Source organism: Canis lupus, chromosome 30 (assembly GCF_003254725.2).
Source record: "Canis lupus dingo isolate Sandy chromosome 30, ASM325472v2, whole genome shotgun sequence".
In the NCBI taxonomy this organism is placed as follows: Eukaryota; Metazoa; Chordata; class Mammalia; order Carnivora; family Canidae; genus Canis; species Canis lupus.
In genome coordinates this window covers 34,878,988-34,893,585 of record NC_064272.1, presented here as the reverse complement: position 1 = coordinate 34,893,585, position 14,598 = coordinate 34,878,988, and the positions used below count along the sequence as shown (strand labels likewise).

Here is a 14,598-nt window from a genome sequence, read left to right as displayed (position 1 = left end):
AGAGACATACAGAGAGAGGCAGAGACATCGGCAGAGGGAGAAGCAGGCTCCCTGCGGGGAGCCCAATGCGGGACTGGATTCCTGGATCTAGGATCATGCCCTGAGCCAAAGGCAGATGCTCAACCAATGAGCCACCCAAGCATCCCTCACATATCTAATTTCTATCTATATTTTATATTTTTCTATATCTCATAAATGTAATTCACATATATATGAAAATCAGGTGCATATTTCTGCTCGATTAGAAAGATAGAATCCTATCTTATTTTTGCACCAGATGATTTAAAAACTACCTCAAGCAAAGTCTCAGTTCTTTTTCAAGAAGCAACTTTGAATCTACTTAAATTTTTAAAAAGTATTTCACTGGAATCTTAAGTCACCGAAGACAGCCTTTGGGTTGGAATATCTTGTGACGTGTTACTAATAATCCTATTCCTGTGTAAAATAATCTTAAACTGTCTTCCTTGTCTTATTTACTTTTTAGCCATCTCTGTCCAAGAGGACAGCCATGATGAATCCTCAGACAGCTAAACATGTTGAATATGGCTGTCAAGAATTATCCATGCATTTGCCTCTGAAAAGATAGGGGATATAATTACGTTGCTGTTAGGGAGACAGGATAAGGGATTACAGCTTTTGGGAAGTAGTATCTGGCCTCAGACACTTGAAGCGGAGGTGGCCCAGGATGCTGGGGCACAAATGGATATACTCCAGTAAGTGATACTTTACTTGTCAATGCAGCAATCAAATGTAACTTAAAAAATATCTGATATAGGGACGCCTGGGTGGCTCAGCAGTTTGCGCCACCTTCGGCCCGGGGCGTGATCCTGGAGACCTGGGATTGAGTCCCACGACGGGCTCCCTGAGTGGAGCCTGCTTCTCCCTCTGCCTGTGTCTCTGCCTCTCTGTGTGTGTGTGTCTCTCATGAATGAATGAATAAATAAAATCTAAAAAAAAAAATATATATCTATCTATCTATATATATCTATATATATCTATATATCTATATCTATATCTATATCTATATATATCTGATATAGACACAAAATGATCAAGGTGTGAATACGTCATGGTAATTTTTGGCCTTCAATAAAGAACACTAATTTTCATAAAAAAGAATTATCCATGAATATTGGAAAACGTCAGCCTCAGACTTGGGTTCTATTTATTCATTAATGAAAACAAGAACGATTACACGTCTGCAGGTACGAAATATGACCAATACAATGATAAGTGAAATGTGGTCTAACTGGATACATATAAAAAAACTATTACAGGTACCAGAAAAAGGAAACAATTCTTCTTGTTTGGGTGTGGACTGGATGATGAAGGATTAAGAGAAGCTCCTCCAGGTAGAAGTATGCATCTGGGGTTCTGGTATAATTAATTTTGAGCTTCATTTTTTCCTGAAGCAAACCGATCAATGTGTTCAGTCCTTTTTTTTAATTAGAAAAAAAAGTATTTATTTATTCATGAGAGACAGAGAGAGAGAGGCAGAGAAATAGGCAGAGGAAGAAGCAGACTCCATGCAGGGAACCCGATGTGGAACTTAATCCCAGGACTCCAGGATTACGTCCTGAGCTTCATGAAGGTAGACACTCAACCAATGAGCCACTCAGGTGTCCCTGTTCAGTCCTTTCAATATCTGTCCACTTACCTTTGTTTTAAACGTGGATGTTCACTATATTTGGGATTTTTATTATGAACTATTTCAAACCCCATTTGGAAGTTTTTCTATAAGACAAGTACAAGGAATAGCACTCTAGGAAACTACTTAAATACCTTAAATTTATTTCTAAAAGCATTTTGGCTTTAATCTATTTATACCTTAAGTTTGTTTCTGAATATACTTTGTATTTCCCTACATTTGTAGAACAAAACAGGAAATTGCAAAACACATTTTGGTCTTATTTATCATAGTTGTTTGTTTCTGAAGCTAGAAACAACCACCCAATATAATATTTAATCATAAGTAATTTTAAGACTCAAAATTCCCCTTTGCAATATGTACCAAAATTTTTCTTGCAACCTCTAGAACCATTGCATTAACAACAACAACAACAACAACCCAAGAAGGCCTTTGAAACATCAATGCTTTTAAAAATATTGATTCACTTTCCCCAATAGCTATCAGTTTCTCAACTGTGTATATGTGAGCCCAACTGAGATGAGGTGTGTAAACAGCCTGCTCACAAGTCCTTAGCTTAATGTGAGTTCAAGAATTCTTCCTCTGACACATAGATCAATGGAACAAAATAGAGAACCCAGAAATGGGCCCTCAACTCTATGGTCAACTAATATTCAACAAAGCAGGAAAGACTATCCGCTGGAAAAAGGACAGTTTCTTCAATAAATGGTGCTGGGAAAATTGGACATTCACATGCAGAAGAATGAAACTAGACCATTCTCTTACACCAGACACAAAGATAAACTCAAAATGGATGAAAGACCTAAATGTGAGACAACATTCCATCAAAATCCTAGAGGAGAACACAGGCAACACCCTTCTTGAACTTGGCCACAGCAACTTCTTGCAAGATACATCCATGAAGGCAAGGGAAACAAAAGCAAAAATGAATTATTGGGACTTAATCAAGAAAGAAAGCTTCTGCACAGCAAAAGAAACAGTCAACAAAACTAAAAGACAACCTACAGAATGGGAGAAGATATTTGCAAATGACACATCAGATAAAGGGCTAGTATTCAAGATCTATAAAGAACTTATTAAACTCAACACCCAAAAAACAAACAATCCAATCATGAAATGGGCAAAAGACATGAACAGAAATTTCACCAAAGAAGACACAGACATGGCCAACAAGCACATGAGAAAATGATCCACATCACTTGCCATCAGGGAAATACAAATCAAAACCACAATGAGATCCCACCTCACACCAGTGAGAATGGGGAAAATTAACAAGGCAGGAAACCACAAATGTTGGAGAGGATGTGGAGAAAGGGGAACCTTCTTGCACTGTTGGTGGGAATGTGAACTGGTACAGCTGCTCTGGAAAACTGTGTGGAGGTTCCTCAAAGAGTTAAAATAGAACTACCCTATGGCCCAGCAATTGCACTGCTGGGGATTTACCCCAAAGATACAGATGCAGTGAAATGGCAGGACACCTGCACTCTAATGTTTATAGCAGCAATGTCCACAATAGCCAAACTGTTGAAGGAGCCTCGGTGTCCATCGGCAGATGAATGGATAAAGAAGATGTGGTATATGTATACAATGGAATATTACTCATTAGAAATGATAAATACCCACCATTTGCTATGACGTGGATGGAACCGGAGGGTATTATGCTGAGTGAAGTAAGTCAATCAGAGAAGGATAAACATTATATGTCTCATTCATTCAGGGAATAGAGAAAATAGTGATAGGGATTAAAGGGGAAAGGAGAGAAAATGAGTGGGAAATTATCAGTGAGGGAGACAGAACATGGGAGACTCCTAACTCTGGGAAACAAACAAGGGGTAGTGGAAGGGAGTGGGTGGGGGGATGAGGTGACTGGAAGGGGGGCACCTGACAGGACAAGCACTGGGTGTTATACGTTGGCAAATTGAACTCCAATAAAAAAATATACAAAAAAAAAGAATCCTTCCTCTGAGAATAACACTCACACATATACACACAAATATTACCTCCACACTAATAAAAATGAAACTTTATGATGACAGTAAGTATCTGGAAAACTTCCAGTGAAGTTCCCTTATAATGTTATAAATAAAATCCATGACAGCACTTCTATGTACTTTTGAACCACAGAACTGATGTTTTACGTGATTATGAGTGCTGATACAAATAGGGAAACATAAGACTGTTATAATAATAAAAAGGAACTGCTAACCACTTGATTCTTTTCTGCCTTTCCCTCCTTCAAAGGTATGACAAAAGAAATAATTACCACAAACATATAGAGAGACCCCAGTTTCCCTACTGCCTTGTACCTTTGTCCCCTTTTCTTTCTTCTTTAGTATCTACTACCCCTGCCCTATGAACTCGGGCTCTTCAATAAACCACAAGGTTTGCAAAAACAGTCCTCAGAAAATATATTCTAGGGGCACCTGGGTGCCTCGGTTAGCTGAGAATCTGCCTTTGACTCAGGTCATGATCCTAGGGTCCTGGGATCGAGCCCCATGTCAGGCCTACATCTGACAGTGGGGAGCCTACTTCTCTCTCTCCCTCTGCCTGCCACTCCCCCTGTTTATGCTCTCTCTGTCAAATGAATAAATAAAATCTTTAATAAAATAAAACAAAACAAGAACAAAAATACGTTGTTATGGAGTCCTCAAGCAAGAGGCATGAAAAAAGGAATAACCCCCAAGCACTAGTGGAGGGTAAAGTGGAAAACTGTTGCCTATGGTTAAACAGCAAGATCCCATAGTCACCTTTCCAATATGCTATACAACCTCTGATTCTGCTTCAGTTGGAAAGTCACCTGGTTTTCAGGTGTTCCCTGACAACACATCTGAATGAAGGCTTTATTTTTTTTTATTTTATTTATTTATTCATGAAAGACAGAGAGAGAGAGAGAAAGAGAGAAAGACAGAGAGAGAGAGAGAGACAGAGACACAAGCAGAGGGACAAGCAGGCTCCATGCTGGGAGCCCGATATGGTACTCGATCCTGGGTCTCCAGGATCACGCCCTGGGCTGAAGGCGTTGCTAAACCGCTGAGCCACCCAGGCTGCCCTGAATGAAGCCTTTAGTCTCTATTCATGTCACTTAAGTAATTTTCTCTTAGCAGTAAAATCAATATGCAATGCAAAATTATAAGATATAAAGCAGGGGCTTAGTTGGAAGAGCATGTGACTCTTGATCTTGGGATTGTGAGTTTGAGCCCCATGTTGGGTATAGAGATTACTTAAATAAATAAAAAATAAAACCCTTTATTTAAAAAAAAGGAGATATAAAGCAAATATACTGTTAACTTAAAAATGTTGCTTAAAGAAAAATTTATAGAATTTACAACATAAAATACTATAAAGGTATATAAGACATATAGAAAAATGATTGGTTTCTAACGCTCACTTATCTATAGAACACTGATGGGATAATCTTATAATGTTAATGTATGAATGGCAGTAACTAAGTTCCCTTAAATGAGAAAAAAATCTCCAATGTGTTCAATAATATTGCCACGTGACAAGAGTACATGGTATCATGGTGTAAATATTCCACCTGTAAGGCACTAATCTGCCTAGCCTGAGATCAATACTTAAAACAGACATAAAGAAAAAGTCATTTTGATTGTAACAACAACAACAAAAATAAAACCATAGAGAAAATCAACTAACTAAACTGTGTAATCCTTTACTTAGGGTAGAAAAATACAACAAGACTTTATAGTAGAATGCAGAGTATTACAAATAGCATGGTCATCTACAAGCTGAATGTCCTAAAAGCAATGAAAAAAATGTGATAAATTAATTTTTAAAATTTTTATATTTTATAGTATTTTAGAATAATTTATACTTTTAATTTCTAAATGGAAAAGTCACTTGTAATAAGGCAATATTGAAATAAATTGTGCATGGGAGATTACATACAATTTTAGTAAAAGTTCCATGCTCTAAATAAATTTAGATCCAATATTATGTCAACTCGAAACATGATAAAACAAATTTATCTTACCTAAAGTCTGTTTTTCTGAAGTGATGGAATGAATCTATTATTAGTTGTGGACTTTTGTTCATCTAATTTCTTTCTGAAAGAAGTGAAAAGCTACATCTAGGCCTGAGGATCAGATGCTAAGGGACTGGGCCTTAGCATACACTAGAGGTTTTCCTTATTGCAGAGGAGTAAAACAGTAATGGGAAGGAAGGAAGGAAGGAAGGAAGGAAGGAAGGAAGGAAGGAAGGGAGGGAGGGAGGGAGGGAGGGAGGGAGGGAGGGAGGGAGGGAGGGAGGGAGGGAGGGAGGGAGGGAGGGAGGGAGGGAGTCCGTCCCTATCTTTAGAGCTTTTTTGTAGGTCCTCTTTAGATGATGCCTATCACATTTAGAAAATGCAATTAAATGTTTGTGTGAAGGTGAATCACATGTCAACCATCAGGCAAACACTTCATAGAGAACTGAAATAGGAAATTTCCTTGGCAAGTATGTAGTCATTTCTTAAATTTAAAACTTTTCTTAGGAGGCAGTCAGAAAAGATCTGTCAATAGTTGGTTTCTGTGTTATTCTACTTATTTGTTTTATTCAGTTAGTAAGAAGACTGGCTTATTGTTGGTTACCTATTAACTTGAGCCAGAAAGGGAAAAAAAAAGTGAAGGCATTCTAACAGTTCGCTGGATACCAGAACTAACAAAAATTAATTTCCTTAAGCCGAAACAACATAAGCAGCACCTCCAATCCTGAAAAGCATGAGAGCAAAGCCTCAACTACAGGATCACTTTAAGTAATAACCTGAGTTCATAGCAACTTCCAATACATTCTGTAGGTCAGTTAAATAATTTCCTCCTGAAAATATCAACTGGTACTGAAAGAGACAACTGCAGGATGATCTGAGTTTCTCTCATTTGGTTTCTTCCTAGACATAGAATTAATTTGGTATGCCTAACCAAGTTGAAATAGAGCTTGAAAAAAATGCAGAGAATGATTCCCTTGATAAAAGTAAAATTATAAGCCACTTCTCATAAATTTGGAAAATAGCCTGGAAGATACTCTGGCCCTGAAGAATGATGATGAAGGAAAAGTCACATCCAAAAGCTTGCAGTTTGGTGAGCTTCAGTCATACTACAATTACTAAAAGAGATCATTAGAGAACCTGTAACAGTATTCTTGCCCCCCAAAAGAAAATGGAATCCTAGCTTAAAATTTTCAGTGGCATCATAAAGAAAAAGCAGTTCAAATGGCATTGTCCTACTAAGAGAGGGGAAGGAGGTAGGAGAGGCCCACACTGGGCAGTTTTTTTATTTTTCAGTTTTATTATTTTTTTAAAATGCCCTACAGATACTGCAACTCCTTCTTGCCTGTACCCTGGGGCTGACCACACCCATGACTCTACTTGAGACAAGTCATCTAACAGGAAAGTTCTACAGATTTTCCTCTATTCTAGAAGTTCTGGACAAGATCTTTACTGACAAACCAATAGATTGACCTAGAAGCCAGAAACAACCGCCAAGAGACTTGACCGCTTAAGTCTTTAAATCTCACCTGTCCATGCATTAAACATAGTCGAAATGACTTAGTAATGGCATGAAAGAGGATCCATCAAAACAAGTTCTGAAACCACAGAGAGAAATATTTCTACTTGAGGAATTAAACTAATTCTTCTTGAAAAAAAAAATTTTAAAAGATTTTTTCTATTTATTTGACAGAGAGAGCATGAGCAGGGGAGGAGGGTCAGAGGGAGAGGGAGGAGCAGACTCCCCTCTGAGCAGGGAGCCCCATGTAGGGCTCAATCCCAGGACCCTTGGATCACGACCTGAGACAAAGGCAGAAGCTTAACCAACTAAGCCATCCAGGCACCCCTCTTGAAAAATTTTTGATACAACAGTAATATTATTTACATAGTAGATGCTGGAGGGATACAATGGGCACTTATATGATATGTTTCTCTGCCTTTGTCAAGTTTATAGTCTAGCAGGGAGAACAATTTAAAAAGAAAGTTCAGGCATGCCTCGGTGGCACATTTGGTTGGGTGTTCAAAGTTTGGTTTCAGCTCAGGTCATGATCTCAGGGTCATGATATGGAGTCCTGGGTGGGGCTCTGGACTTAGCGTGGAGTCTGCTTGAGATTCTCTCTCCCTCTCTCTCTGCCCCTCTCCTTCATGCTCTCTTTCTCTCCCTCTAAAATAAATAAACAAATCTTTAAAAAAATAAATAAAAAATGCAATAAACTATGGAACTACAATAATTATAGAAGTATAGGAAGCTATGAGGAAAACACATAGCAAGACCCCATGTTATTGTTCAAGCTTTGTAAACTCAATCCATACTGAGAAATACATCGCAACCCAGTCCCCACATATTTATAGTAAAATAATATATACACACAAACTCATGCATAAACATACCCATGTATAATTAAAACTGGAAAATTTTCATGAAACAGTATTTGTCCCAAAAAATGTGGAACAAACTCTGATATTTTCTATTTCATTTTTATTTTCCCAGACTTAACCACAAGATTGATTTTAGAATCCCTGTATGAGTTTTGACCCGAAGATTGAAAAATACAAACCTATGATATTTTTAAGTGAGCTACAAGATGTAAATTCCTGAGCCCCACTGAAAACTACTGAATTAGAATCCATGGATGATGGGCCAGGAAAGCTGCACTTTAGCAGGCTCTCCAGATAATTCTTAAGCAAATTAAGGTTTGAGAACCCTTGGTACCATTTAAACCCAAATCTGGAAGATGATCAAGAGTTATTCAGGTACCAGGCAGGTAGAAAAATGTTATTGCCAGAAGCCATGGCATATACAAAGACCAAGTGGGCAAGGGGAGCATGCTATGTTTAAGAAAGTTCAGTGGAACAGGAGTCCAGAGCACTACGGGAAGGCAATGAAGGTGGAGAGGTAGGCATGGCTCATTCTGCAAGTTCCCTCTTCTAGTATGTTCCATACTACCTCAAGAATAATTTAAAGGAAGAAAATTGTGACAAATGCTACAGCATGAATGAACTTTGAGGACACTAAGCTAAGTGAAATGAGCCAGACACAAACAGACAAATACTGTATAATTCCACTTATATGAGGTATCTAGGGCAATCACATTCACAGAGACAGAAAATTGAATGATGATTGCCAGGGCTGGGGGAGAGAAGAAAGGAGAATTGTTTAACGGGTACAGAGTTTCAGTTTTACAAGATGAAAGAGTTCTGGAGATTGGCTGTACAACAATGTGAATGTAACACCAATGCACTGTATTTTTAACAATGATTAAGATGGTACATTTATATGTATTTCACCACAATTTTAAAAAAGGAACACATAAGACCAAGAATCCTGAGCTGATATTTGATCCTCACTAGTATTTGACTCATTTCCCAGTGATACTGAATCTGTCCTCCCTCAGTTCTACGAGCAATAGCAACCATTTCCTCTTAGGCAATCAAGACACTAGAATTATAAACCCTTCTTCTTCCTTTTGTTTTTTGTTTGTTTTTGTTTTTTTTTAAAGCTTGTAAAAACTTTCTACATTGGAGAATGAAAGGAAAGAGACTGGAGAGAAGAATCGATCCCAACTTAACCTTGTAATGAAGAGCAGTGCCCTGAAACCATCTCAGTCAAAGAGATGAAGCTGATGGAACACTACAGTTCTTGGCTAAAGATCATAAACTACCTCCTGAGGGTCACAAATATTTACTTATCCTTGACAAATATTTTCGTTTATAGAGCTTTTCCTCATGAAGGGAAATTTTGCATGATGCCTATGTTAATACAGTCTCATTTTGGGGTGTCATAATTCACTGGCTCCCAAATCTAGCAGTGAGATGTACATCAGAATACCTTGAGAAGCCTTAAAAAATTACAGATCCCTGGCTCCACTCCAAATCTACTGGAGGAGATTATCCAGCAGTGAACCAGTGACTATGTATTTTTAAAGCTTCCAAGGATATTTTTACGTGTAGCCTATTTGGAGAAAATCACTCAAAGAAAAGACAGTTATGAGAATGGCTGCCTAAGCACATGCACTTACCTCTCTCCACCCTCTCAAAATCTCTTTGAAATGAATGAACATAAAAGTATGAAAATATCCATAGCAGTACTAGAAAACCAGGAAGTTCCATCAGCAGACCAGAACACTAAGGAATTTCTGGAAGATATAAAGCAGATGGAATCAGTAAAACCCCAAATTGCTAAAAGCCTAAAATGAACAGAATCATTTACATTGTAAATGTTGCCAGCAGAACCTTAGAATATTCCCAAGATCAGAAGCAGCAAGTGTTGGCAGCAGATGTGGGTCAGTTGTCCTGATAATTATTGAAGCCTTTGGTAACAGTTTTCCAGCATCTCACTCTGAGAGTAGATGCCTTGTGAATTGTCCCAAGGTTGACCATGATGAGAGAGGAAAGGCACTGTTGTAGGTAAATTCTGGAGGCCCCATTCCCAGAAGGTAAGTTTCTTGTACATCCAACTGGGTCAATATCCTGCCTCCTCCCTACTCTACGTCCTCTGTAGACAGAGATCCTATACTCATAATTTACATTCATGGTGATTTTTTTAAATTACTGCTGAAAAACAAATCCATCTAGACTCTCATTTGTAAATATGAGCTACCATCCAAAAATCAAAGAAATAAAGAAACCAAAAAAGAGCATTTTTGTTTGTTTTTGTTTGAAGAACAATTAACTCTGAGGGGAAAAAAGTAAATTCTAGAAATCAAAGAAAACTTTCTCTCATCCATAAACTAACATAAGCCATTATAAACAAATGTAATCAGACTACTCAGAAATTGAGATCATGAAAGCTAAGAAAAACAAAATAGACAGCACCTCAGAAGAAGAGGTAAATAATGGAATGATCATGTCTGAAGAATGAATTAGATAGAACGGATCCCCTTGGTTAACCACAGAATATTACTCTCACAGTGATCATCCTAAAATGTACTGTGGGCTAGAAGAGGGCCCGGTGGGGAGGGAGAGAGGGAGAGACAGGACCTCACTGCAGGTTCAGAGAGGGTAGACAAGGTGAGTCCACCATGAGCCTTCTGCATCAACTCTGCCCAGCTTATGCCCTCCACCTGGAATATCCAAGTACCTTTAACCCCACTAAGGCCTACTCTTCTCTTAGCATTAAGTCCAGGTACCATTTCCCTGTGGGAAAGCTTCCTTTACTTCCCTTCCCCAGGCTTATTTACATTTTCTAATATCCCCATAGATCACCACCACTAAGTTTAACTCACTAAATAATAATTATCTATTTGTGTCTCTGCCTTCTCAGCTTTGAGGAATATTTTAACCAGAAACACTGGTTCTATTCAGCTACAGAGATATGGATATATGTCATTCATTCTCTAAATACATCTTGCATGCCTACTGGTAGTGCTAAATGCACTGATCTAATAGCTGCAGGAAAACATACAAAAAGGGTTCTGTACACGCGACATTAAATATAGGCACCTATTTGCCCCATTTTGGAAGTCTGTATTCAATAAGGTGCCATCACATTTTGGAACTTTCTGAATTTCCACCAGGTACCTAATAGTTCATGCAAATGGACCTCTAAGAATCCAACAATTGAGTCAAAAATTAGGAAGCCCAACTATATAACTGTCAGTATATTATTGTCTCCTTGAAATGGATATACAATTAATTGGATGTTTTCATTTGCTGAATATTATCTGTGAGTTTTCCAGAGGGAGTCTTAAAGGTACTTTCAGCTTTATGCTGCTGTTTCTACTCTTCTTGACCTCTGTTACTCCTGGACCACAGAACTGTAAAACCAGGCAACTCTATTATGCCAGGACTGTTAGCAGGACACTGGGGCCCTGGAAGATAATATAGTTATCACTACAAATCATCTGATGCCCAGCTATCTGAGATATTTGTGTCCTGAGTAAAGCTAACAAATGTTTTCAAGGCTTGCACTCTCCGATTTTTTTTCCCAGCAGATCAAATCTAATCTATATGCCATCTCCTGGACCACATGTGTCAACAGGAACAGAACAGAAAATGTCCCGAGCCTCAAAAGCAGATGAGCTGCAAGTACAAAAGTAAGGTGAGCTAAGCCTATGTAGAAACACAGAGAAAATAATTAGTAAGAAAATGAAACCATTAAAATTGTCGACTCACCACTAGCTCAATTTCTTGGGAAATCATGCTTTTTAAAGAAAGTTATAAAAGATGGAGGAGGACTGTGAAGCATATGGCATTGATTACCTTTAATCACCTCTACAAAGCAAATATTCCTTAATGACAATGTGACAATAGCCAAAGGATATCTCATATATATGATGGATACAATTTTTCTCTGCTAATTTTTCTCCTTAAGGCACAAAAGATAATTGACTTGGGGTATATGAAAACTAGAGGTCCGACTTACAAAGTAGAATATAGAATCAATACGTTTATTATCAAGCAGTATAGCTTTTCACAGCTCATGGAACACCTACCGTGGCTAAAATAAAACTAAAAATGTTTTTGTTTTTTTTTTTAAAGAAAGTTATCAATACTAATCCCACTAATCATATCTTTGTCTTGCTGGGTGGGTAAAACTCCTTTCCAGGTTGAGAAGAACATTCTTAAATATAAGCAATTCAAACCAACTCCCTACAGAGCCAGGAGCTCAGAAGTTCAAGTATCCTGGGGACCTGGGAACATCATAGCTCCTGTACACCTAAATTTGTATCTCTCTTTTAAGTACTCCCCATAATTGAGGTAAGAAGCAAAAGTAATGCATTCCACCATAATTTGAGGGAATCTAAGGGTTTCCAGCACCTTAAATAGGGAATTTTGTGACAATGAGACACTATCTTCTCAAAATAATTGTTAATGGTCTTCAGGAAGAAATTCCCTAAAGAAAATTAAGTATCCCTTTCACTGTCATTGAAAAGAAATCCTTCCTCCCCAACAAACTGGAAAGACCCCTGGAACAGTATTCAGCATAAGCTGAAAAGAATATGAAAAATCTTTCAGAAAACTTCAATATTTTTTCCACAGAAGAGAAGAAGAGAGACAGAATAAGGGTATTTTCTTTGAAATAATGTCTATATGCAAAGTGCACTATCTGGATTTAATCTCTTACTTTTAGAGATACAGCACAGAGAAATGGGGTTAGCACTTAGATCTGATGGGAAGAAAAAATATGCAAACCAAAAAATGCACAGAAACTAAACTTTTTTTTTTTTAAGTTTTATTTACTTATTTTAAGTAAGCTCTGTGCCCAACTTGGGACCTGAATTCATGATCCTGAGATTGACAGTCACATGCTCTACTGACCTAGCCAGCCACATGCCCCTAAACTGGTTCTTAATAATCAGAAGTATAGATCTTGAGCTGGGGAAGAGACTGATTCTGAACTCTTTTATACTTCTATAAAAGCTGGTTCAAAGAATAGCCTTGAGGTTAAACTAAAGAGGGGTAGTTACAAAGCACAGTTCAAACTGAGTGGCTGGGGGAAAGAGGAGTAGCAAAGACTGAGGGAAGGAGTAGAGGTCCTTCTGCTTTGAAAAGTCTGACTGCCTGTCTCAGCTCCACTTCTGAAATCTTGCACATTGACACTGAATGAGGCAGCATCACAATGTAAAGGATGATATGCTTTAAATCTTTGGAAGACAAAAATGTATGCATATACTCTGGTATACAGTCTCTTAGCAGCATTAGTTCTAAGTAGGGATAGCAAGTTAGAAGTTACAGCCCAATTAGCAAGAGGCTCAGTGACAAATATAGCCTGCTATATCAAAATTGCTTAGTAGCTATACAGATTGTAGATGATAATTTATGGAAGAAATTCTAATTCAACTGACTGGTGCAGTAAGTGTCAAACAAAGGACAGCAAAATATATGTTGAAATTTCCACATACACATTTTCCAGAAGAGCAACCCTAAAATATAATTAAATAAAAAGAACATGCTATACTAATTTCATCATTTAGCATTAGTCTCTCACCCGCACCAGAGCTTTGTTTTTCCATGAAGAACTTTGTCATATGGCCCTATTGTTTTCAAATTTAAAATCTTAATGACAATAAGGCTTTCCAAGGTGCTTATAATCCTCATTTAAAGCACTAGACCCCACACAGTCAGGTTATTAATAAGTGACAAATTGGGAGTTTCCACTTACGTAGAGATATTGTTGAAGCTGAGAAACAGACGTTGGAGGCAGGGCAAATTATCCACATCTCTCTAGAAGGAAACAGAAAGCAAAAATTTATCAGCTGAAAGAAAAAAAAATCATAAATATTTTCTTGCTCAGCTGTTGAAATACATATTCACTTCTGTCTCCCGCAACCTTGCTAGAGCACTGATTTCTACCGGACACTGAGCTCCATTCTTCTCCACTGCAGACTGAATGGGAGGGTGGCACTATATCCGCAGAATGAGCTGCACCGCTCACAAGGTAAAAAGCACTGAGGAGAACAAGGAGAGATGCTGCCGCTAGCCTCTTTAAGCAGGCTTTTGGGAAAGAAGCCAAAATGCTACTTCAGCATTTCAAGTGTAGCACAAATAGACTATGATCCAACATTTGTTAAAAATCACTTTTAAAGGGAAGCTGTTCAAATGGTTTAAATTTTAAATTTATGCAATTAGCTTTCACAATAGTGCTGAGAATTTCAAAGCAATATCCCTCACTATTCTCAAACCAGGGAAAACACACCACCCCGTTACAGATGAACCAATATGCTGACAATCCCCCTATAACGCGAAAAGCAGATCTTAGTGAGGGTCACTGAAGGGCAATTTCCAATCTAAGCAAACAGCAGACATTCTCAGAATTGGAAATCAACCCTGTTCTGTTTAGGTACAGCATCCCAAAGCAAACCACAGCTGTTTAAATGTAGTTTTATCCTTAGCAAATATTGAAATTTTTTGGCTCAGATTTTTTTTTAATCACAAAATAAATACAAAGCTATCTCACTTCATTAAATGAAAAGTCTGCCATACACTGGAATAACAGAATCTTAAGAAGCTTAGTGATTACCTAATCTAC

At 37.9% G+C, this 14,598-nt stretch overlaps 1 protein-coding gene across 6 annotated transcripts in view; it reads right to left on the bottom strand.

Moving 5' to 3' along the window:
- Positions 1-14,598, bottom strand: part of LRRC49 (leucine rich repeat containing 49) — a 158,834-nt gene that overhangs the window by 90,031 nt on the left and 54,205 nt on the right. For 4 of the 6 annotated variants that reach the window (XM_049104437.1, XM_025472296.3, XM_049104438.1 and 1 more), the window contains one exon: positions 13,732-13,793. In XM_049104437.1, the coding sequence (XP_048960394.1) occupies positions 13,732-13,793 (62 nt within the window). Of the gene's footprint in view, positions 1-9,646; positions 9,746-13,731; positions 13,794-13,883; positions 13,971-14,598 lie in introns of those variants that run through there. The other 2 variants (XM_025472300.3, XM_025472299.3) reach the window with 2 other exon arrangements.